General features: G+C 31.3%; 2 protein-coding genes across 3 annotated transcripts in view; one reads left to right on the top strand and one right to left on the bottom strand.

Moving 5' to 3' along the window:
• The window catches only part of LOC113399969 (guanine nucleotide-binding protein G(o) subunit alpha), a 44,081-nt gene extending 22,461 nt beyond the window's left edge, over positions 1 to 21,620 (bottom strand). The window contains exons 1-4 of one of the 2 annotated variants that reach the window (XM_064217677.1): positions 21,255 to 21,620; positions 12,818 to 12,860; positions 8,497 to 8,638; positions 201 to 361 (exon numbers count right to left, since the gene is read on the bottom strand). In XM_064217677.1, coding sequence (XP_064073747.1) covers positions 201 to 361; positions 8,497 to 8,638; positions 12,818 to 12,860; positions 21,255 to 21,372 — 464 coding nt within the window. In that variant the 5' untranslated portion in view covers positions 21,373 to 21,620. Of the gene's footprint in view, positions 1 to 200; positions 362 to 8,496; positions 8,639 to 12,817; positions 12,861 to 19,582; positions 20,067 to 21,254 lie in introns of those variants that run through there. The other variant, XM_064217676.1, reaches the window with a different exon arrangement.
• A 1,125-nt stretch (positions 21,621 to 22,745) lies between these two features.
• LOC113398218 (X-ray repair cross-complementing protein 6) lies at positions 22,746 to 24,656 on the top strand. The gene has a single exon (XM_026636848.2). It carries the CDS (start codon positions 22,844 to 22,846, stop codon positions 24,602 to 24,604), a length of 1,761 nt encoding a protein of 586 aa, XP_026492633.2. The 5' UTR covers positions 22,746 to 22,843; the 3' UTR covers positions 24,605 to 24,656.
• The last annotated feature ends 241 nt before the right edge of the window (positions 24,657 to 24,897 follow it).

Below are 24,897 nucleotides of genomic sequence, written 5' to 3'. Positions count from 1 at the left end.
TGCGATTGTGGATTAAATTTAATTAGCATTTCTTAACTTTATGTTAGTTAGAAATATGATCGGCTGTCTCCGTCTTAGATAGCAATCATAACAACCAATAAACGTGAATTTAAAATAAGTTACCGTAATTAGTTAACTCGTGCGATCCTGACATCTGGCAATATAAAGTTTCAAAAATAATTAAGTAACATTCCACTTACTATTTAGCCGAGTCATTGAGCTGGTACTCATTAGATCTGCCGAAGCACTCCTGAACACCGGCGTCCGCCCACAGCCTCTTCATGGCCGCTAGAAGTTCCTCGCTGAACGGCTCCGTGTCTTCCATCCGTTGAATGACGTCGAATACCATCTTGCCGTCGCTCTGAATAATAATATATATTTTAGGAACTAAAACTTGTAAATCACACACAGAATAGTGAAGAATAATATTTTTAAATTTATTTTAATTTGCAATTAGTGTGTAGCGTATGTTGTGCAAATTCAAAATCCTTTCATGACAATATTAAACTTCATAATTAAATGATCATGTATTTATTATAATACATCGAAATGGAACATTCAAAAAATATTTTCCTATCATTAAAGTAAAATAAATCCTTACTTACATAAAATACATGAAATAATTTATAATAATAAACATTTGTATAATTAATAAATAATTGTACCAAAAAAATAATATTCGAATTTGTAACCACGTAATTATATTAAATTTTAATGTTGGTACATCGTAATCATACAATATTATATTACATTCCATTTTAACATTTAATATCAATAGAATTAACCATTTTTTATATACATACGTTCGATGTTGCCATCTAAATATAAAACGCGATAGCATAACAGTGATAAAAATGGTTCAGTAAATATATAATATCGATTTTAGTTCAAATCAAAATTTCATCGTCAAATTGATATTATATAATATCGAATTAGTAATATCTGTATAAACGCCAGCTGCTGCATAAGGGCCGAGACGTCTTATTAGAATTGAAGTGAATTTTATTCAAGGATTACGAATTAAAATCTGGGCATGCACCAGAGACCTTCCCTGTGTTTATCTGTTTTTAAAATTAATCCTCTGATCGGTGGCGAAGGAAATTATCGTGAGGAAACCTGCATGTGCCGTATCATCCGAATAGACATATTCATAGCTAGCGATATGGATCCACTCGTACAAACGTGAAGTTTTTAGATGAGGCGCCATTTATGCGCCAACGTGACTGACTCACACTTAGATAATAAACAGAAACGATCCAAAGGGTGCGAACCGTGTAATTAAACTCCTTTCATATCACAAGAGCAGGGAACTCTCATATACAATCTGTTATAAAATATTTTAAAACGAAGTCGCGCACGTACATACATTTTCGTCTAATTCAATTCGTATAGTTCCGTAGTTGTACTATGACCGAATAATCATGAGCAATTATTTTTTTTTTTTGTGGAAACGGAACGGAACGAATAATTTTGTACACACTTTCAGTTTTAATTATTTAAACAGGCAAAATTATGTATGTTCATTATGTAAGACACTTATAACATATTTAACATTCATAATTTAGAAAATACATAATAGAAAGCTGACCAGAAGGATATATACAAATAATATAAACTACTTTAAAGCAAATCTCTTGACACTTGAAAACATTTTTAATGTTAATTAAAAAATCTACGAAGTAAAAAAAAGTTAAGCACATTTCGATTTTGTTGGTTCAGAAATGGTTTTTTTTTTAAGAATCCTATGTTGTAAGGTTTGTATATCCCTGTTGGTAAACTAAATAAGTTGAATTGAATACAGATCTCATTACTAAAACGCGACATGAAAATCAGAAACACTATTAACATATTTATAAGCTTATATGAAAAAAAAAACCTAGTAAAACACTCAAAGTAACAATTGTAAAATATAATATATAACGTATAATGTTTTAACTCCCGAATAAACTAGATTTTAAAATTGTTTTGGAAAACATTTAAATAAAAACGGTTGAGCCATTTCAATGCGTTTTATGTATGCACAGCTTAACACTTTAATTGGATTAAAGGCTTTCCTAGCATACAAATTCATTTCAATATTTATACCGTTTCCCAACTATAAATTCAAAAACAATTTCCTTCTTAAATATATTTTTGACGACGACGTTTCGCTTTACTAAAAACTTAGAATAGAAAGATTATTTAAATCGCCTTAATATAATTAAACTTCATAGTTACTTTTCCCTGTAGGTACTCTACCTACTTCAAATTTTTTTTAGAATCCTATGTGACCTTATTTAATTTTTTTATTCAATAGCCCTAAAATCTGTTTGTCTGTTTGACTATGTTGTCATATTATGTATAGATGTTAAATTAAATGTACATACGTCATTACGATGGTTCGATGACGAAATAACGAACAGGCGGATAAACTTACTTTCGTTTTTTATTAATAGCGTGTTTTCGTCGAATCATTGACACAATTTGTAAACATTTTGTACAGTAAGGACACAAATAGTAGATCCGATGTGACAACAAGTCGCGTCACGACTTGTGACGAAGCGATTAATTACAATGTTTTCACAAAACGTCCTCTGTTTCAGCGATTGCGTAATCGAATCGTTCAGGATATGTGTGACGCTGAACGCCTCACTCACTCGCTGATCACTCTTCACGTTCATTGTAAAAGTCGCTTAGAGCCCATAATGTAAACCAAGTTATTTATACATACTAATACTTTCATTTGTCATTGATTTGGTGCTCTAGGATAACGTTATGATGATGGCAAAATTTATACTTTTTTTGTAATTGAAATAAGACAGACTATAGATAAATGCACAATAGACATTTTTCTCACCATGAATGACGTCATAAGGTTTATCTTTTGATTGTTATTTTTAATGTAAACATCCAAATCCTAACAGTGTACATTCTAGTTTAAAGTGAGGAACCAGACTTAGATAAGCTATCGTAACGCATACATGTGCACCTATTGTTTGACATTCTCAGCACATATTATATTACAATGAAAGGAAAATATTACCTACGAGCTTGCTACCGCGGGTCAGTCATGCACGAGTCGGCGATAAAAAGTAACATATTTTCCATTCCAGACTTCTTCTATCTCTGTGGCAGATTAAATTCAAATTCGTTCAGCCGGTCTGGCGTGATTGAATAACAAACAGCTATCCATCCAAACTTTCATATACAACATTAGTAGGACAGGTACGTATCACATAAGACATTTTGGTCATTAACATTGTTTCTAAATGCACAATATTATGGTAACGTTACAAAACGTTTACAAATATATAAACTTAGATAAAAATCCACATATCATTCGTTTACCGGTTAAAAATATTGGCGCGTATTTGTATATATTTCAATTGTCTCTGTTTCACCTTTGCGATAAATATTATAATATTTATATTTAAATCACTTATTAAAATATTATTTGTTCAATAACAATGTATAGAATTGTAATTGCGCAACGTATTTATAAATTATTGTCTTATCTATAAACTAGAATTATTTACAGCGTACTACTTCATTTTTAAATATGTATATAACATCGTTACGAGTTAATTTTATTTCCATTAAAACTTTAGCTCAAATGTCCATTATTATATAAATTTTATAAGCAACTATTTAAAAGGTTTGTTTAAATCCAATTCATTTAAATATATAATTTAATTAATGGACAATAACGTGTTTATTTCTTATATAATATAAAACCTATTTAAGGCTGACGGGCAAATGGGTCTGTTGGTAAGTACTTATAAGCCCCATAGACAAGGGCGAAAGAAATATTAACCATTTTCCTACATCAGTAATGCATCATCAACTTTGGGAACCAGGATGTTATGTCCCTCGTGGTCCTTTGTGCCTGTTAGATTTATGTTAAAATCAAATTGTGTTTTTGATATTGTTAAAAAGCTGTCTCAGACACGTTATAAAATATTACAAAGTATATTCAAATGGCATTGTATTGATTCATCGAGCACCAAACTAATTATCAAATATTATAGAACAATGCCTCGATCGGTACGGCATAATAAATTGAATGGCGTATCCGATTGATCCATTGTTTGTCGCCAAACTGTATACATTATAAATATGCAAGGGGCGAAGAGAATGAGATACGAAATTTTAATTGGGTTGCGAATACAAAAAAAATCAACAAAAATTAGAATACGAAAGAAATCAAGGTACAACAACTTGAGTACACAATTTTTTTTTATTTTACTATAACGGAAAAATTGTCATTGTATACGTTATTGCCAACATTCTACGCGCGGCAGTCATTATTGGTACCATATCCATTTTTATTTTGACTTTTGTATACCTCCTCTCTCTTTGAGGAGTTTTGTAGCAATGCGGGTTGGTAGTGCATACATGTGGCATAATTTTATTGAAATTAGACATATACAGGTTTCCTCATGCTGTTTTTCTTCATTACCCAGCACGAGATGAATTATAAACACAAATTAAGCACATGCAAATTCAGTAGTACTTGACAGGGTTTGAACCCGCAATCATCGGTTAAGACGCATGCAGCGTTCGAACCACTCGATCATATCAGCTTGCTCAGAGTAATTAAAGTCATAAAACTATATTTAAAAAAATATGTACACATTTTTTTATTAGAATTGCAGATCGGCTAATAAGCCATCTATTGATAATTAAATGGTGACCATCCCTCTATAAACAATGACACTACATGAAATGTAAACAACTAGTAACACCATAATTGCACTACCGACCACTAAATCTGATATTATATTCCTTGCGCCTTTAATAAAACTGGCTAATTCATCCTATAAACCGGGACACAACATACTATATTAATATTTATCAATAGAATAGCTGATGAATGATGTTACTAGATGACGATTGGCAAACACAGGTAAAGTAATTAGAATTACATAGAGCACACCCTCCCACGCCCTCTATAAATAATACCATTAAAAGAGTCGGAATGAACAAGTAACTATTGTTCAAGTAAATGTAAATATCGTAATTGAAGTCTTAAAGCAAAGCCCACCCTCATGAATAAGGAAATACTGACCGGTGACCTTTCCTTTTGTTTCTGCAAGATGCAAGATGGCTCTGTTACTATGTATCCAATTGTTTAATGGTGTATCACACTGACACTAATAAAAATTAAGCTAGCCAGATCGTGTTGGTTAGCCAGTAGGCTAACTCAACTAAAGTAGCGACGTATTCCATTCGTAGGTTTCACACTACCGCGCCTCGCAAAGTTTTAAAACTATTCAACGTAAGTTCTGAAACTATTTACTGATGCTAAGCCGCTGAACCGATTTAGATGAAATTTGATATGAAGATAGTTTGAGTCGAGATTTAGAGTACCGGGGATGCACATTCCTTTTTTTTTAATTCAATCCTCGAGGAGTTATAACTGGGGTTGACGGTTTGTATGCGAAAGGTAAAGTTTTATAAATTTCGCGAGGGTACAGCCGCAGATTCAGCTGAGTATCAATAACAAAAAAAGGAGGACAATTTTAATAGATAGACAGAAATAAGCTACGTTTTATTACATCATCATCAACGATCTGTTAATAAAATATCCAAGCGCTAATAGTAAGATAATCAAGAGTAATCTATAATAAGGAAGATTAATATATATTAACATTTATACTTTAATTAACGACTTGAAGAAAATATTTTTAAAAAATCGTGTTAATTTCCAACGACTGATAATGATTCACAAAAATGTATACAGCTCGTTTGATCATTTCAATTTGATTCGAGGAAAATCATACATTCACGTTTTTATTATCTAGTGACATAAATACGTTCTAAACGCACTTAACATATTTTAATGAACAATAAATGTTACAGATATAAACCAAGATCAATGCACAAATTAGCATCATACATTACATAAAACAGCCATTTCGCTTTGAAATACTATTTATAATAATACCTAAGCCTGTTTAATCTTAAACTTATGCGATCGTTTAAAAAAAGAATATTAAGAATAAAAGACAAACAGATAATAAAAACGACACAAGTGATTTTTAGAAATTAATCTGTATCAAGCACGTTGTAGGTTATAAAAATATTTTATGGCAATGTTGCCTTAGTGAAATTACTTCGTAATGCGAGTTATCATCGAGGGGAAACTCGGGCACTTAGTGAGCGATGCCTGATGCAATAGATTAATTTTTACGAACTAAATATTATTTATAGAACGTTCCGAGTAATACATGTTTTATGGTTAACGGGCCGATATACTATTCTATAATCGGAATCAAATACTTAAAACGAAGATTATAATAATGCGTTATTTTTTATTTTAAATTAAGAACAGTAGAGCGACGAGCAAAACCACCAAAAAAACGAAACCTGAACAGTTTGGAATATTTAATAATAAGATTAATATTTATGTCATTATCTTTGTATTAATCGTATTTTGTATGAAGTTTATTTCAATGGGAGGAGTGAGGATAAACAAACTTAGATTTTACTTAGATTTACATATTACATGCGATTTGATTATAAACAGTTCTTGATTAATATATCTTTATTTATAATACAAAACTGTTTCACTTAACTACTATTAAAACTGTACCAACTTTGAAAACGCAATTTTTTTAAGATCCATAATGAATACCATAAATAATTTACCATAGATTACAAGATCTCATGTAATGTTATATCAATTCGATATAAAAGCTGCTTATTGCTATATTTAAGTCTCCTGTATAGGCTATACGTGTACGCTACAAGATAAAAACACTATCTCCTATAAAATATTTCTTAATGTTGGTAATATTTAACATTTTTATGATTCCACGCCACAAGTGAAAGAAAACATTAAGATAACACTGTGAACTACAATGACTTTGCAGAGCATGAATGTTTTACATTTTTGGAACCGAATACAAATTACACGCACACACAAAACACTAAACATTGCTACAGTTTAGATCGATTTTGCTCTCGAATAGAGAAATCGATAACTGTCGAATTCATTTAAAACTCAAACATGCAATGTTTTAGATATTGTATTGATCGATTCGTAATCGTTATCAATAGTATTATGTAAGGGTACGACTAATTAGTGTAATATATTAATATTTTTATAACAATTAAATAACATTATAACATTTTTTGCTTGTTTAAAACACATACCAATTTTTTTAGGCTATTTTAATCCGCAGACAAGAGCCGATTTTCATATATTGTATTAACATTACACTAACATAAGAAACACATTCGTTATACTTCGTGTTTCAAAATCAACTACAACTCGACAATTCAAACTGTATATTAGATACTAAGAGGTGCATTAGTAGCTCCAGTGTGCCAAAATCCGGCTCGTGTGAAATGTAACGAGAACTAACGTTTTATTGTTATTGATACACTTAAAATTCAAACTAACAACTTCTCATAGTCGGTTAGCGGGAGCTTAGAAATAATATTATTTACTTCATCAATAAAAACTGAATATATGTTTTAAATAAGATACCGACTATATAAACCCAAACAATCATGTTAAGAAAGTAGTTATTATTCTATTTTTTTTTTTATTTGCCCCCTGATTTTAATTGGTCACCGCCCATAGACGCTGTTAGAATAATTAACCAAGTTACTTCGCCAATGCGCCACCAATCTTGGGAACTAAGATATGTCCCTTGTGCCTGTAGTTACACTGGCTCACTCACCCTTCAAAGGCTTACCACCAAGTAAATGGTATGTTAAATTTTTTTATATTCTAAAACATTCCAGAGAAATGATATACGCACACACACGAAAACATTTTTGTTAAAGACGGGTCAGTATAGTATATACAATTTATCGTTCAAACGTAGATAAGGTATTGATTCGACTATTTTTACTTTATACTGCAGTATGTCAAGCTAAATTCACAGACTATATTACGTACAACCTGAGCCTATAGCGTTTGCCTTAACTGTATATGAAGGTTAAATTTATATAATCCAATACATTTATTCGTAAAGACCTTAAAAATTATTCTCTAGTATGATTACTATAAACTATATAAGCATAATCAATTTCAATAATATCCACGTTTTTCGTTGCGGAAAATAGTAATTATTTTTTGAACATAAGTAAGTTTAAGTCACTTGTGATACAATATATATTATTTTTATAAATAAAACATACATATTAGTTAATAACAGCATTGTATTCTTAAGCATCTGATTATATTAGATATCAAATAATCCATCTTCATTATTAAAAATACTAAAATAACTTGTTTATCTATTACGTTTCTAAATATAAACAACTAATTGACTTCGCATTATAGACTTGATTTTGTTTTAAGAACAATATGCTAACAATATAAACATATAATTATGCCTATTAAGAGTGCAAGGTACAAGTTAAAAAGTGGTCCTTGAAATTTAAAAATAGAATAAAAATTAAATTTTATTAAAAAACTTTAAAAGCATTCAAAAGTTCTGACATTTATCCCTGGATAAAATTGGGAATTATTTTATTTAAAAAAGAATGGTTATACTATACCTCACGATCCTTATTCCCGTAAGTGATGCCCAGGTTAGGCATGGCGCGCAATATGGCGACGAGTGACTGGATCGTGTTGCTGTATACCACGGGCCGATACTGTTTGAAATCTTCATTTGTGAAACCACTCTCGTGAATGATTCTGTTGAATAAAAATATATATTATACCAAAAAAAAAAAACTTCAAAGAGAACGCCTACATTTGAAAAGAAACAGTTTACTAAACGTTCGTAATATGTCACTCATTACAAATTCTTACAATTAATTATTATTTTCAATAATAAACTTGTATCGATTCTGTTTTATCGTATAGGTAATTTAATAAAGGTTTATCAATATGTTTATAATGTCCCAGATTTTATATATGTATTTGGAATAATGTTAATGTAAAACATACTGATAAGTTTAAAAAAAGAACTAGACATAATATTAAAAACGTTAGAGGGTATATTAGCGTGAACACGAGCCATCTTGGAATATATTTAGGCATAAAAACGATTGTAAATATAAATCATGAAATAGAATTTATAAATTGGTGAAGTCCCGCATATATAATTCGGCCAGTGTTTTATTATAACTTTTTTATGGCAATACGTTTCAAGAATACGAACAAAGGAAGCGCCGGACATATAAAATCTCAGCGAAATTCTATTTTTAAAAAACAATGACATTAACGAGAAATGTAGACTGTTTATAAGCAGTAAGAATATATTTTCTACTGTTATTAAATTATACACAGCTCGGTTTACTAACCCGTTTATTATTTGAAACTAGCATTTATTTTGGGGAAAACCATAAGTCACGGCGGTGAAATACATAACATTTGTGCTAATTGCTTGAAATCTTCGGGTTATGAAAAATCAAACATTGAACTTAAAAAATAACTGGATGAGTGTTTTCATACGTCATGACGATTCTATCATCGACTTTCGTATATTGGTAAAGGCGTGGAGGACATGACAGCGCGCATGCGTCGCAAATTTGACGTCACACTTACATAGTTATCACAGGGCCGCTTGCCCGCATCCGGGACGCGAATGGCGTCACCAAAGTTCCATTTATCCATCGCAAATCAGATATAATTTGGATATAATATTTAATACCAATAAAATATCTACGAATGTTATAATTTGTCTTATGATATTAAATTATCATTCAAAGTATGTTTCAGAATTATTAATCTTAGACAAGTATTTCGTATTCTGACTCTTTCGAAAAACCCTTTACAAGTCGCCCCTCGACATTAACATTTTCTAACTTTTGGTATACTTCCGTATATAATCGATAATTCGTACCATTGAAGTATTTGCCGTAACTATGGTATTGACTTTATAATAAGTGTAATAATTCTATATTTAAAATATAACAAGCGACAAATTATTTACACACGCTTTAAGCTAAACCATTTAAAAGACGGTTAAACTGTTTGTTTATGGAAACACAGCTGCTCAGTACACTTGATCCTGATTTTATTTGTTGCTAATATATACAAGATTTAAGTCATCCTTCGATCCCAAGCTACGTACTACGACAAACTCAAACACATGGTGCTGTTTCTATCTCGGTAATATTAAAAGTTTCTGACTTTAGATGTATGTTGCTAAATCAAACTAGAAACACTTGTCCGATTCTATAATGCTACAGAAATATATAACGTCGATTTCTTAACTTATTTTTTAACATTACATAATATGTTAGGTTTTTAATTACGCCTTGCAATACGAGCTTACTATATTTAACTAATACAGTTTTTCGTCGAAATTAGCTTAATTTTTTGTGACCATATATCCATAGCAATACTTCCGAATAATATAAGTATCCTTATCCTTATATTATTACATAAATAGCATAGATAAATGCTAATAATATGTAAGCACATACTTCGTCATCAAATTAAATCTCATTAAATTCTTCTAAGAACATACTTTCTTATTTAGAAAAAAAAGAAGAAAATAATTACTGATTAGCTTGCTCCTTTTTGGGCCCTATATAATTTAAAAAAAAAAAAATACATTATCACAAAAATACTACTTATGATGAGAGTGGACACACAAAAAGGGAGATTAATCCCAATTATTTGATTGGTCAATACTCGAAGTCGCATACAATGAAGCCTACTCGATGACGACTGAGCTTTTATCGTTCTCGACAATTACTTCATCATAAACTGCTAATGGAGCTCCTTGACGTCTGTCGCTTCTGTTCGTCACTTGCCAATAATTGTACGCATTGCTAGCTTGTTATTGATTCAACTTACATAGAATGATTAAGTTCATCTTTAATAAAATCTAACTTTTTCGATAAACGATTATATTACACTAGTCCATTGAATTATTACATTGACTGAACATTTTCTAAACCAGTCACAACGATTTGCTACAAATTATATCTTCACAAATTTTCCGTACAATTAATATTTTCGGAGATATAGTTAAAAATATGTTTCCACCCCTTTTTTCAAGATGGCGGGCGGGGGACAAGGGCGGCAACCCCACAAACTTGGGGTTAAGGTTGTATTGACATCCTCTACATGTTCCACAAATAAAATTGCGTCCTCTAGAAAATGTTCAGTTTGACTCTAAAATTGTAACATTTCAATGGACTACACAGGAAACGGAACTGTTTCACATTTTGTCGAGATAATCAGAATACAACGCGTATTAATAATTACATTTCCATAAAGTGCAAGAATTTGAGGTGAGAATTTGTATATAAAAAGACAATACCATTCTATTTTAATCATTAAAAAAAGAAATAAGTTGTAATTATACTAAGATTTTTGAATGTATAAACTAATAAAATTATCTTTTAAATTTGTTGTCATAGACTAGTAGTAATTAACAATATAAATAATACTAATATCGTCTCGAATACCTATACCGTAAAAAGTAACTTTAGTAAATAATTATAATGTAAACAACATTTACTTCTTCAATCATCTACCAATCGTTGTAATGCAGTTTCAGATACTCACATCGTGAGATAACTGATGTGAAGAGCATTCATAAGCATATGATATATTAAAGTGGCCTCGTTGCACAGATTTGCATTCACACATTTGCTTAACGTGATCTGTGGTACTCATTGCAACAGAAAATTTGCGACGTCTCTTATTAAAATTTCAGAGAGCAGATAGATAAATTACTTCCGAGTCCTAGTCGAATTTCGGCGACGGGATTCCGTCAGTCCGCTGCGCAGAATTTTTTCACAAATGTATGCGCAAACACATTAACACTCGTCCTTCTCCCTGCCTCTTTAGGGAGCGGCGAGTATACAATATAACCGGAAAGAGTTTTGACGTTCGAATAACGGTTTCTCTATTTTTCGGGCTAACTAAACGTCGATGTTTAAACAGTTTGATACTTTAAAGATATTTGAATAATTTTCTTTATATACGTGGTAAATATTAGTGAAAAATTGTTCAATTAATTTAACACCGCACTGGGCTTCGTTTAGCCTAACGACTTGCGTGCAATAAGAAATAATTATTCAATGTGCGCTTTCTGTTACAATATCGTTATTCAAATTGCATCATGCAAATCGTGATTGCTAATTAATCTTTTATTACAAAATCGAATCAATATGACGGGAAAGTCTTAAAATACATTTATTTCATGGCTGTAAAGATTTTTCATAAGCTACCGTATGAAACCAAGGAATAAAAAAAAAAATTTCAAATGTAAGCTAAAGACTTGTTTAATAGATGAGTGTTTTGAAAATTTATCTCAATTAATCTATTTTGAACGAACCTACGGTAATACCAACACCTTCATCAATATATATATACGTAGTATTTACTATAGTGGAAAAACAAACTAATATTATTCGAAAGGTACCGTGTAACACGCGTGCGCATAACTCGGTTGCGATTTTTAAATTCATTAAATTATCTGTGTATCATAATGTTCGGTTTGACGTTTGAAAAGTGACTTTATTCAACTAAATTAAAAGCAGTCGACATATATCTGTCGTTACTTAGTTATTCATTTGTTTTTTTTTAACTGCGTATACTTGTTGTCAAGTAATTGTCACTATTAAAAGGTCTTGCCCCATCCTAGTATATAGATCTATATTAAATCACAAAGGCGCGCCCCTCCACGTTAAATTATCACAAGCGTGTATTAGTATAAGTGTATAACACTCGGGCTTATATGTCTTAGTGTGCGTAAGACACCTAAAGGTAACGACAGCAAAAAAACTATTAAACAATATTTATTTATTTGATAATTAAAATTATTATTTGTCACTGAAGATCTATACCACTTAAAACATTTATAGATAGTTATATCATATATTATATTATTAAAGTTAATATACTCACTTCATTTGTTTAACTATAGTACTCTTTCCCGACTCGCCAGCACCTGAAATAAAAAATTAAATTAATATACTGTCATGAACAATGTATGTTGTTTCGATAACGATTTCTAAATATGTCGAATACGCTAGTTATGAAAAAAACATTCTAATTTGTGTCGAATTTAATATTGTAAAATATTATTGTTATTATAATTTGAAAAGTATTTGGGTCTTTAAGTTTTAGAAGGTTTATTTTATTAATAAATATAGCTACTTAAAAAACAGTGGTCATTATTCACTTAAGAGTTAGCAGGTTCGAATTTGGGCAGGCAGTTTTTTCCAAGCGAAAGGTGCAGAGAACACCGCAGGTGAAGATTTCTTAATTACCCCAACAGTTGGAAGTGCACTATTAATTCAATGACTAAATATTTTAAATAATGTATCTAACATAGTTTTGATAACACAGTCGCTTTAATACAAAACCATTGCTATGAAACGCATAAGTGTACAGTTCACTTTTAAAAATATTATAATAGCATAAGAATTTTACAATGGCACCAATCCGGATATACATACATAAATGTATCTATCTATAAACTATACTTTTACAGGAGTAAAACACTTCCTACCCTTTTTAAACACACATGAAACAGAGATAGCACTACTGTACTAATCGTACTCGGATCTATAGCTACCTATAGATTCCAGTACGATTTCAAAAAATATTTTTGCGTTAGATAAATCATTCAGTGGTGGAGCAGTTGTGTTTACGCGAGTATAACCGAGCGGAGCAGCTAGTAGTAATAATACTATAATAATATTAACTGTCACTTTTATCTTTCATTTCATTTAGATATTTAAGATAATCATCTTTAATTTATTTATAAAGCACCCCTTCGTTTTTAAATAATAGTCTATGTCATCGGCTTTTATCCGGGAAAAAGCGCGCAAGCAAACCAGGAGATTAGGAAGAAATCAATTGTAATGAAATACAATATAATATACCATAAGTTGATAGGTTAAGAATAGACGTTAGCACGAATAAAAAGCACCGCAATAAAACTAGCAATGATATAAAAACAGTTAATTGCCTCACGAATGTAAACCGTACATTTTCAACTAAATGTATGTCTCGTATCTGAAATAAAAATAGAAGAGAACATAGGATTACTACGGCGGGATTTTCGATCGTCGATTGCGGGAAACACGATACGAATGCGAGCTTTCGAAACAAAACGTTTTAAGATTTCTAATAAAAACGTACATACCTTGTACTTATTATTATTATACTATATGCCACTTAACAAATATATATATATGTATATAACAAGTATATGTAGTAGCCCGTAAATGTCCCAAGGTAAGCTGGACAATGGAGGAAGCTATGTTAAAGATCTCCTGAATCACTGTTCAAATGTAGTTTAGTGGATACAGATGAGGAAGAATTTCATGCGATACATGAATATTTCCTTACGTCCTGATGAAATTCATTACCGTCTAACACGAAATAAATTATAGTCGTGGAGTTTAGGAAGGAATAATTCCACTACAAATTAGTTCTCGATTTCAACTCGATAATAATATTTTGATCGATTTGAGCTACGAAAGACAGTTCTCTAGACAGATTTTTTCTCTAGTTAGTTCTCTAGACTGATTTTGATTGACGAATATTCATATATAAAATTTTGGCTGTAGTAAGACTTCTTCTTAACACAAATTTTCAAAAACTCCCAGAAATTTATAGATTTAAAATTCGATCCATATTATATATTAAAAAGTAATTTTAAAATATTGATTATTATATAATAGCTCAATACAATTTCTTGCATGCCAGAATTTTCTACAGACCGCATGTATGAGCTCGCTGCTCGGAAATTAGTATTAATAGTAGAATTAGTAAGTTATGTATAGGAATCGGATATAAAAGTGCTTAGATAAAATCTAAGTATGAGGTAATAATAGATATAACAAAATAGTTGAGAGAAAAGCTTGAATAAAATGGGTCTGTAATTATTTCATGAATTGCAGCTGAATTTTATTATTCAAAAAGTTGTCTCTAGTATAGGAAATCTTAAACACAATAATTAATTACATATTTTTATAAAAATATTAATTTTATCGTTCCTTTTTCAAATACTGATTTTTTGTTATGAAGGTATTTTTTCATATATTCGAGTAATCTTGTACAAATATTTATTGTTATTTGTGAAGTCTAGGCTTCTGTTTGAGTGTGTATCCTTAAGCCCTTTGTATTAGTCTAGCCTATACTAGGATATTATAGTGAATGTATATTTTTTTATAACATTCAGCTTCTACAGCTCGAACCTTGTGCTACTCGTACTATAAACGCATTTTATTAAAAAATACAAGATAATTACAGCAAATCGAATCAAATTAAGCCTACTAAATAAATAAAATATTTTAATTTGGCATTACTAATAACTCGTAAGACTATAATAATCATAATCAATAAAAGTCACTGTAGGTAACGTGGGTGTTGCAAAAGTAACCCTGTCAAATACCAGGCTGATCATTGTGACCCCGCTTGTATCTAATTGGCTCGCCGTCGACGCGAACGGCCGATCTTTGACCTCCGATACACATATCACCTACCGAGTCCACTCTTGATTCAATTTATAGTTGCAATCACACAATTATTGTTCTTACCTTCAAATAATGCATCGTAGATAATTACTACAGCAAGGATTCAATTGAAGTGAATTACCGATTATAATTAGTTAATTGAGTTTTAATTGAATTAATTAAATATCATCTGATAGTATTATCTATTGTCAAAATATTTTGATATATTACTTATTATCCTTACCTTGAGCTTGTATACGTGATTGTTTCATTTAATTTAATTATCTTGTATTGGTATCGTTATGACCCGAATATTCATGAAAACTATCAGATGCAAAAGATTGAATATTTTAAACACATGCTTCAACTCATAATTGTGTATACGGTCAAAGACAGAAGATTCATAAGTCGAATTGTCTCGAGACATCAGACACAAATGTTTCGATTCTCAATATTTAATCAAGTTTTATTCGAATCATATCAATCTCACGTTCAATTCGCTCTTTGATGATTCAAAATAACCACGTAAACGTTGTTACATAAAATATTAAACCCGTCAATCTTCGGATATTCTATCTGTGCGATCTGATGTGTCGAAATAGGGGCTTTTGTGATATCATCGTGATAAAACCGTTGGTCGCGTGCTCGAGCGCGGACCGCGTGATAAACCTGTCTATAACATCCGACCTGCCGGCTTTTTGGTAACGTTAAACGATAGGGTTATTAAAGTTTCAACAGCGTCACTGATAGACAGTGAAACGATCCCGATCCGTACCATAAAATATGTTGTGTACATAATACGAAACATATTTAATATTACATTGTCACGAACAAATTATATATTTATTATGTTAAAATATGGGTTAGATATCCCGTTCGTGAATGACATTACAAATAAATCAAAGTGATAAAATGTAAGGCATGATAATGCGTAGAATACTTGCTATATTGAATCGTAAAATGTATTCTAAAACGCATAGTTTAGGTATTAGAAAATATGGTGTTGATTTTGATATATTTGTGTTTTTAGAAAGGTACTCCATAAAAAGTTGGTTCAAATAAACAAAAAAGTCAAATGATAACGATGTAGAACACCTTCAGTGGAGGATCGAATAAAGCAGCACTTTTATTGCTGACAAAACAAAATAGTTCGAACTTAACTATTATCTAATACTACAGAGAGTTCTATTAGTTTTGTTTCATTTTCCAAACATTTTTCATGTTTCTTTTCCGCATATAATTCTAGACAATATTAACAAGAGACTATATGTTCGTTAATAACGTTGTCCAAACAAGAACGTATAAAAGTAATTGGAAGGACGTGATAGATTAAGTTTCTCTATGGGGGCGTAAAGATGTGGTGATAACTTATTGGCTAAGGACTCAATCAGAATCAATAAAATCGTCTATCATTTCATACTACGTATAAATAAATAGCGGGTTCAAGATCAGATAATACGGACTCGAACAGAAATAATGCCGATAATTCAATGGTTTAAATAAAAAAAAACGGCCAATATCATTAACAGTTCTTTCGTGTTGTTTCAATAAAGAGGCTTGAAAATCTGACATTGGATTTTGTTATATCATATTTTAAGATTAGATTATCAATGCCATAGATATAAGATAAGTAACATAAAGACAGATATCTAATTTGGTACTTGAATAGGAAGCCATGTATAAAAATCGTATTTACAAATATTTTGTTCAAAAAGTCTATGAATGTATTAAGCTTTCGTAAGTTTACATTTAATAACGATCGCATCATTCAATGGAAATCTGAAGGTTAATTTGCACGTTTAAAATTATTTCATTAGTAAATAGCTTTTAATTAATTATAAATGAGCAGTGCACCATTAAAAAGTATAAAATAAATATAAAAACGCAAAAGTAAGCAGCTTGGAAATTTTATCCAAGACTGCAATGCGCCCTCCGCTGTCAGTGGACGAATTTTGATTTACCATTAGACTGCACGAAAAATCCTATTTCATTTGCGAAATTAAAGTTCTAATTAATTTATGTACCGCGTTATGAAAAAGTGGTTATTACCCTAATGTAAATAAGCTTTTAAAAGTAAAAGTCAAAACACTTCCAAGAATAAGTTAACTCATATTTATTTCTGATCTAAAAATCATTCCAATTCTCTTCTTGACACCTACTGAGTCATAAAGAAAAAAAACTTTGTAAATGACTAATAAAGTTAACCATTTCCTTGTATGAATGTATCTTAATAGATAGGTACTTGAATAATACATATTTTAGCAGAGGTACGATTTAACCAGTGTAGCATTGTGTAAGAAATTTACCAAATAAGAAATGTACAGGATTACAAATTATCTTATAGATAAAAACTTAGAAAAAATATGTGTGATGTCATTTTAGACAGCACAATTGTATGTAATTTATTTGATACCAAATTTTAAGATTATTTTTCATAGACAGATAGTGATTGTTGTTGAATGTAGTTTTTGAATCGAAAATAAATTTCTGATATAAAATGGCACTCTTTTTGATTATTTTCTAAGTTTTGCAAACACTTAAAACAATATTTACAAAATACTGTCCCAATTCCAAGTAAAGCCATTTTGCAAAATTAAGTCAATAATTTATTTAATTGCATTCATTTAAAATTAACTGAATTTAATTTGAATTGTAAATAAATACCTATTCGCAATATCTGATTATGACTTACTACTGTATTCAGGAAAACCTAACGTTACTACATATATTTATGCTTCTGTAAGTGCTAAAGTATGTAAATATAAAGTTATTGCAAAACTGCAATAAGTCATACAATTTATTGTAATTTCATGAAATGCTTCAAAAGTTACATTACATATAAAACCAGCTGTCGCCTGTAGATTCACTTGTGTTTTTGAGGATGGTTGTCACATGTTAGGTATAATATAAAGTAGCCGATGACCTTTGTTGAGATTTGAGTTTGCTTTTTATAAAATATAAGGAAAAATAGCTGAATAGGAGCAATATTAGTTTAGCATGTTAGTTATTGCTTAGCAATTTAAATTATAGTATATAGTTCCTTTAAAATAGTTTTCCATCTTTACAAACAATTACATTTCAGTTTTAAACTGTTTTTGTCTTTTATTATTGTATAATATGATTAAAAAAAAGGAAATTGTTTTCATTTTCAAAACAATTCCTACAAAAGTATTATTTGAATCCTGATATAATTATACCTATCTTTGTTTCAAAAGTAATACTTTTATTTTAATAGTATAATATCTTTTCTTGTTAATATTTCATTAACGTACATTTTAATTACATTGGTTATTTTAATATTGCAGTTATGCCTTAATTTCCCATCAATAAATGTTATATTTGTTGTCCATGTTTTATTTAAAAAACAGCCAAATCCAACACACATAGTATTTTATTGTGTTTATTTGGTACTCATTATGAAAAAAAACTGTATTGAATAGAATTATATTTTTATCTATGGCTTTTAATCTTTTCTTGTAACAAAGAGAAGGGTTTTCTTGTGAAAAGTTTTATATACATCAACTGTATAATATCTACTTAATACAGAACTATGTATTATCTTATAACCAAATATAAAAACGTTCTGTCTTCTGATTGATGTTAACAACCCAGACCTGGTTTTTATTATTTTAATTTTAAAATGGCAATATAAATGCATATAAATATATTCATGTAATATAATACATATATTATATGTATCACATTGTTTAAATTATGTTGATATATACATTATTATGAGGAAAATGTGATATGCAGGAAAAATTATTACACATTGTATTACTGATATACACTTTTACAATAAGTTAGTTTAAACAAAAACATGATAGAAAACATGACAAAATTATCAATTTTATTGATTGATACAAACAAAATGTGATAGTGTATTATTTGTATGTTAATTATGAAACAAATAAACACTTTCGTACGAATACGGAACAATGATGCATACCAGAATATTGATTACTTTCAAGAGAAAGCTAATTGCAATTCCTACATGCCTATGACCTGATTGTACATAATCATCAATAAATTTAACTATGCACCTATTTATTATTTCATTATATTTATACTGAGTACTCAATAATTGAATACGTAGCGTTTTATAAACCGCAAATAAACATTCGTTCAGAACTTCCACAAACCCAAACAGCCAAGTTGGGGTGCGGCCATGAATGCCGGCAACTACATTACCGATAAATCGTACCTAACAGCAGTAACTTTATATCTTTAGAGGCTTGAATGCCATCCTCTTTCAAGTCCCTCTCGATCTGTCGGCTTCGGGCAGCTGCCGCGCGCTCCTCGGCCGACTGAGTACAACCCATGTCGGCAGCTGTTCCTGTGCTCTGGCTGCCGTCCGCCCCGACTCCCGAGCCGGGCGCGCTCTCACCGCTCCCTTTGCATACGCTCCGATCGCGTCCTGCCGCCCCGGCCTAACCGGAGCCACCCTACACAACGTTAACACTCAACACAGTAACCTAACTATATCACTGATCACTGTTTCAGCGTGTAAAAACACTGGTAAAAACGATCGAATCTTTGTAACTTTCACGATCCTGTACTAAACACGACACTCAAACCCGTAACGACAGCGAAAACTTTAATTGATTTTATGAATTCATATGAGATAATGGCGGCCGGATGACAAGCACCAGCTCCACTCCGTGACGACTGACGGCGACCGCGCCCCGCTCGACTGACGTTCGGCTTGATTCGGCATCGTTCGTTCCGGCTCTCTCACACATGCGTAAAACTAAATGCTCACGAGAAAGAGTAGAAAAATTATGTTAAAATAATACGACTGCCCAAAATGATATTAAAATTGCGATATTTTTATATTTTGCGAACAATTAAAGTTATTTTGAACCTTGTTTATTTATTATTATTAAAATAAGTGCTACAATAAAATGATCAATATTTTAATTATTACGACTGAATATTAGACATTTTAAATACACTTAAATTGATAATATTATTACCCTAAATAAATTAAAGTCGATTAGATATCAAATAAAAAGTCATAATTGACAAAAAAATAATATATATAATAATTTAAAATAAATGGCAGATGATGCTGTTACAGCATGTAGTTGGTAATATTGATAACGATAAGTTATCGCCCTGCCTAATCGACATCACTTGGCAATACCCCAAAGAACTTATAGCCTACAGGTAGTTTCTAGTGATTGAGACAACAACCGTTGTCTGGTAATAAGTTACATTATTGTAAACTAGTAGATAATGCTGAATAAGAGAGTTACATCAAACAAACAATATTCTCAATTTTTTTAATAACAAATTTCTAGAGAATGTTTCTGGATCATTTCTAAAAATATTAAATTAATAATTATAGAAACATCCGTTAAGTTTTATATAAAGGTATTTTTTTAAATAGTTTATTCTTTCGCTAGATTACCAATTTCTTCTTTAATTAAACATTTATTATAAGGCTCCATCAAACATCTATATTATTTTATATTTATGAAACAAACTTATTAGTCATTATATTTTATAGAGAATGACAAGGCTGTGGAGTGTGGTTAAGTACTAGTTCGTTTTGTCTAAACTGTTTACCGTACCTATTTTTATTCAGTGCTTCACTTAACATGAACAAATATTTAAAATAAAGAATAAATATTTTTTATTGTCCATTACAAATATCTCTTAATTTATAGCGTTTGTTTCGAGGAGCAAATAAATAGTTACTATTGTTCATCAAATTGTGAACAAATAAGGAAGTAAAAATCATAAAGCAACAAGCGGTAATACAAATGCGCTGGATGCCGGTTTTGGAAAGAACGGACGGGCAGTCGATAGAGCACCGGCGGGCGCGGGACTTGCGCGCGCATCATCGAAAAAGAGAGAGGAAGCCCTATTACCAAGGAGCAGCAGCTTGATGTCCTTGGCTGCCTGGATGCCATCCTCCTTCAGGTTCTTCTCGATCTGCTTGCTGCGTGCAAGAGCGGCGCGCTCCTCGGCGGACGAGGCGCAGCCCATGGCGATAGCGCGCACGGCCTGGCTCGCTACGCGCGGCAGCGCCGTGCTCCTTGCATGCTCGCGGCTCGTCGTCGCGCGCAGGGACCGCCGCGCACGCGCACGATCGCGCACGCGTGCTACTGGTACGAATTTGTCGTGCCCGAGGGCCACGTCACACGGCTCTGGTCGCCGCTACGCTGTCGCAAGCTCACTCGAGATCGGTCTCGGCGGCACGACTAGATGGCACCGCGACGTGATCCCGCAAACGAATGACGGGTCGCGCACGCCCGTGACGCCGGCTGCACTGCGCAAGCTCGCGCCTCGCGCCCTGCCTGCCTCGCCCGCCCAGTGCCCCCTGACACGCTAATCACACCCTCCGCTGGGTGGTTATAGGATTCGCTTACAGTACTAGTCTTTTCATGCTAATATTCAATCGGTTAACAAAGAGTATGCAAAGATTGCATTTTTTGTTAATAGCATACCGTTAATCCTTCCGTTGAGAACTAATAAGTAACAACTCCATAGGAAAGAATGAATCTTTCCTTTCGAGTTATTTCGTTTTATTTTCTAAGAATAAAACTCTTCATTTACATCAAAATTTAAAATTAAATACATTGTTTTTTTATTCATAAAATTTATCGACTTTTTTTGTATTCAGTTTTCTTATACAATATTAAGAAAAACCATGACTTTTAAGTTTTATATTTCAATTTAACTTTAACTCAATGATAGGGACATTTTCAGCGTTCAAAAAATAGTTTTTCAGAACTATAACTTAAGCAGGTTGAACTATATTCTGATAAAAGCGAGATTAAAGGAATGGTCTCTTATAATTTTTGATTGAAATAGTAAAACGTTTATAATGACCATTTTAAAATTAAAAATAGATATTTAAAATCGATGCTAAGAAATAAGATATAGATACTGTTCACATAGACATAATCATCATTAATCATCAACTAACAATACTTAGTTTTCTAGTGTAACATCAGGCATAAGGGACACAAATCATAATAGCTCTCAACGTTGGTGCCGTATTAGTGATGTAATTATTAATATTTAATACAACTTATTTGCCTGTCTTGTTTAAATATATGTATGTTTTTGTTTGTCTTATAATTATTGAACGTATCGGTATGTGACTATAACCATTCTACGACGATCCGTCCATAGATGTTAACAACTTATAAGCTATCAATTTTTTTAATTTTATTTAGTATTCCCCCTTTTTTCATGGTTAAAGTTTATTTAAGGCCAATGATAATGTGGTTCAATTCAAGATATTTTATAATCCATTATGTTAATAATCTTTGCCTAAAAATAAAAATAAATTAGTAATGTCAATTTTAAAAAATGTCATTCATATGACAAATGACAGTTGACAGTCCACTGTTGTAATTTGTAGCTGTAAGCTTAATGTTTATAAACCTAATCTTATGAAAGTTTAATACTTCAAGAAATATTTGAACCTAGATATAATAATAAAAACAGTATGGATTCCGATGAAGAGAATGATTTTCAACCATCATGGAGAGGTGTGCCTGGTACAATTATTTTAATTAACGCATTTGAAAATTCAAAGCACAATATATTTGCAACCGTACATGTTGCAACATGTCGTCTGATAAGACAACATTTACGTTCATCGAGTAGTCAAAACATTAGCGTTTGCATATTCGGTACTGAAGAGACTACTGCATCAGCTTTTGACTCTAAACCAGTTGTTGAGATAATTCCCTTAACTTCTCCTAGCCTCGACGATTATAACAAACTTAAAAATAGCGATATAACTTCGTTTAAAGAAGCTAAAGAATTAAAGCTCTCAGATGTGTTATGGCATTGTAGTAAAACATTTGCCAATTGTAAAAAACAGTTGTCTTCTAGAACTGTTATCATGTTGACTTATCTCGATACCCCACCTATTGGAGTAGATCAAAAGCCAACACTTAACCGAGCGATAGACTTAGTTGATGCAAGTATAAATATAAGAGTAATAAATGTTTCGCAACATGAGTATAAAATAGACACATACTATGAAAAACTTTTTACAATAGCTAATAGAGGGCTAGATTTTGTTATGCCAAAGCCTATATGGGATTCTGAAGAAATTGAAAAATTAATGTATCAAGAGTCACACAGAAACTTAGCTGTAGCAAAACTAAATTTCGAAATTGGTGAGGACTTCAATATTGGTGTTGGTTTGTATACACTCTTAAAGAGGCCTGGCCAAAATGGTAAAACAAAAGTTAATTTGGATAGAGATACTAATACAGTTCTAACAAGTATGACAAAAACTATGAAAGTCACTCTGGAGGATGGTGAGGATAGTCAACCAAAACAAATTCCCTTGCTGAAATCAGAGTTACTACATTATCAAGACATTGGAGGTGAAAGGATTGAGTTCACTGATAGTGAAAAAAAATTAATAACCAATCCATTTGGTCCACCTATGTTGAAACTCTTAGGTTTTAAGCCTGCAACCATTGTTTGTAAAGAGAAGTGGTACTTGAAAATGGGATACTTTCTATTTCCAAATGAAAGTATTATAGAAGGTTCAACAGTAGCTTTCAAAGCTTTACACAGAGCTTGCAAAGATATGGATATGGTTGCTATATGTGTTCTGTCACCAAGAGTGAACGCTAAGCCACTTATTGTAGCACTAAGCCCTTGTTCAAGACCCCTTAACTTAGATGTAGAAGTTGGCTTTGATGTTGTTATTATTCCGTTTGTTGAAAGTGTCAGAGAATTAAATATAAATGAGGATGATGAGAATGAGGCTAGCCCGTCAGTTGAAAAAGCACATAAAAGATTAATGTCAGATATTTTGAATAAAATAACAATTGATTATAAAGCAGACATGTTTATAAATCCCAAATTAGAATTAGAATATAGAGCTATAGAAGCAATTGCATTAGAGGATGATGGCAATGAACCATTTATTGATACAACAAAGGCAAATCCTGATAAGTTTCAGGACATAGATGAGGATTTGTTTGAAGAACTGTTTGGACTATTTGGTGCCTTATCTATAAAAAGAACTGCTTCATCATCAGCACAAAGTGGCACCAAGAAGCAAAAAGTTGATGATATTGATGAAAGTCTCTTAAGTGCTAGACTGCAAAGTGAAAAAGTCAATGAGTATACAGTACCACAATTAAAACAAATATTAAAATATAAGGATATCAAAAATTTACCAGCTTTAACTGGATTGAAGAAGAGTGAACTTGTTGACTTAGTCTATAAGCATTGTTAATAAATTGTTGCATTAATTATTCAGTACTTAATTATATATTTTGTTATTCTTACCAATAGTTGTATTAATTTCTGAAAATATGTTCAATTTTTTTTTTATTTTCAGTTGGAATAAATTTATTTAGTATTTGACAATTGACAATCTTATTTGTCTTTTTTGTAAAAAAAAATGTGTTTTTTGTTTTGTGGAAGCCATTGAACAGACTGTTTTAATATATATGTATATATGTTTTTATTTTTTATGAGATACTCATATTGTATATGATAAAAAAACTTTATACCCTAGGCTGTATT

The sequence above is a fragment of the Vanessa tameamea genome, chromosome 18 (assembly GCF_037043105.1).
Source record: "Vanessa tameamea isolate UH-Manoa-2023 chromosome 18, ilVanTame1 primary haplotype, whole genome shotgun sequence".
NCBI classification, from domain to species: Eukaryota; Metazoa; Arthropoda; class Insecta; order Lepidoptera; family Nymphalidae; genus Vanessa; species Vanessa tameamea.
The sequence above is the reverse complement of the archived record's forward strand: the minus strand, read 5'-3'. Positions and strand labels throughout refer to the sequence as shown.

What these genes read in the sequence shown, in the direction of transcription:
- LOC113398218 (XM_026636848.2), top strand. Translation starts at nt 22,844, where the DNA reads ATGGATTCCGATGAAGAGAATGATTTTCAACCATCATGGAGAGGTGTG.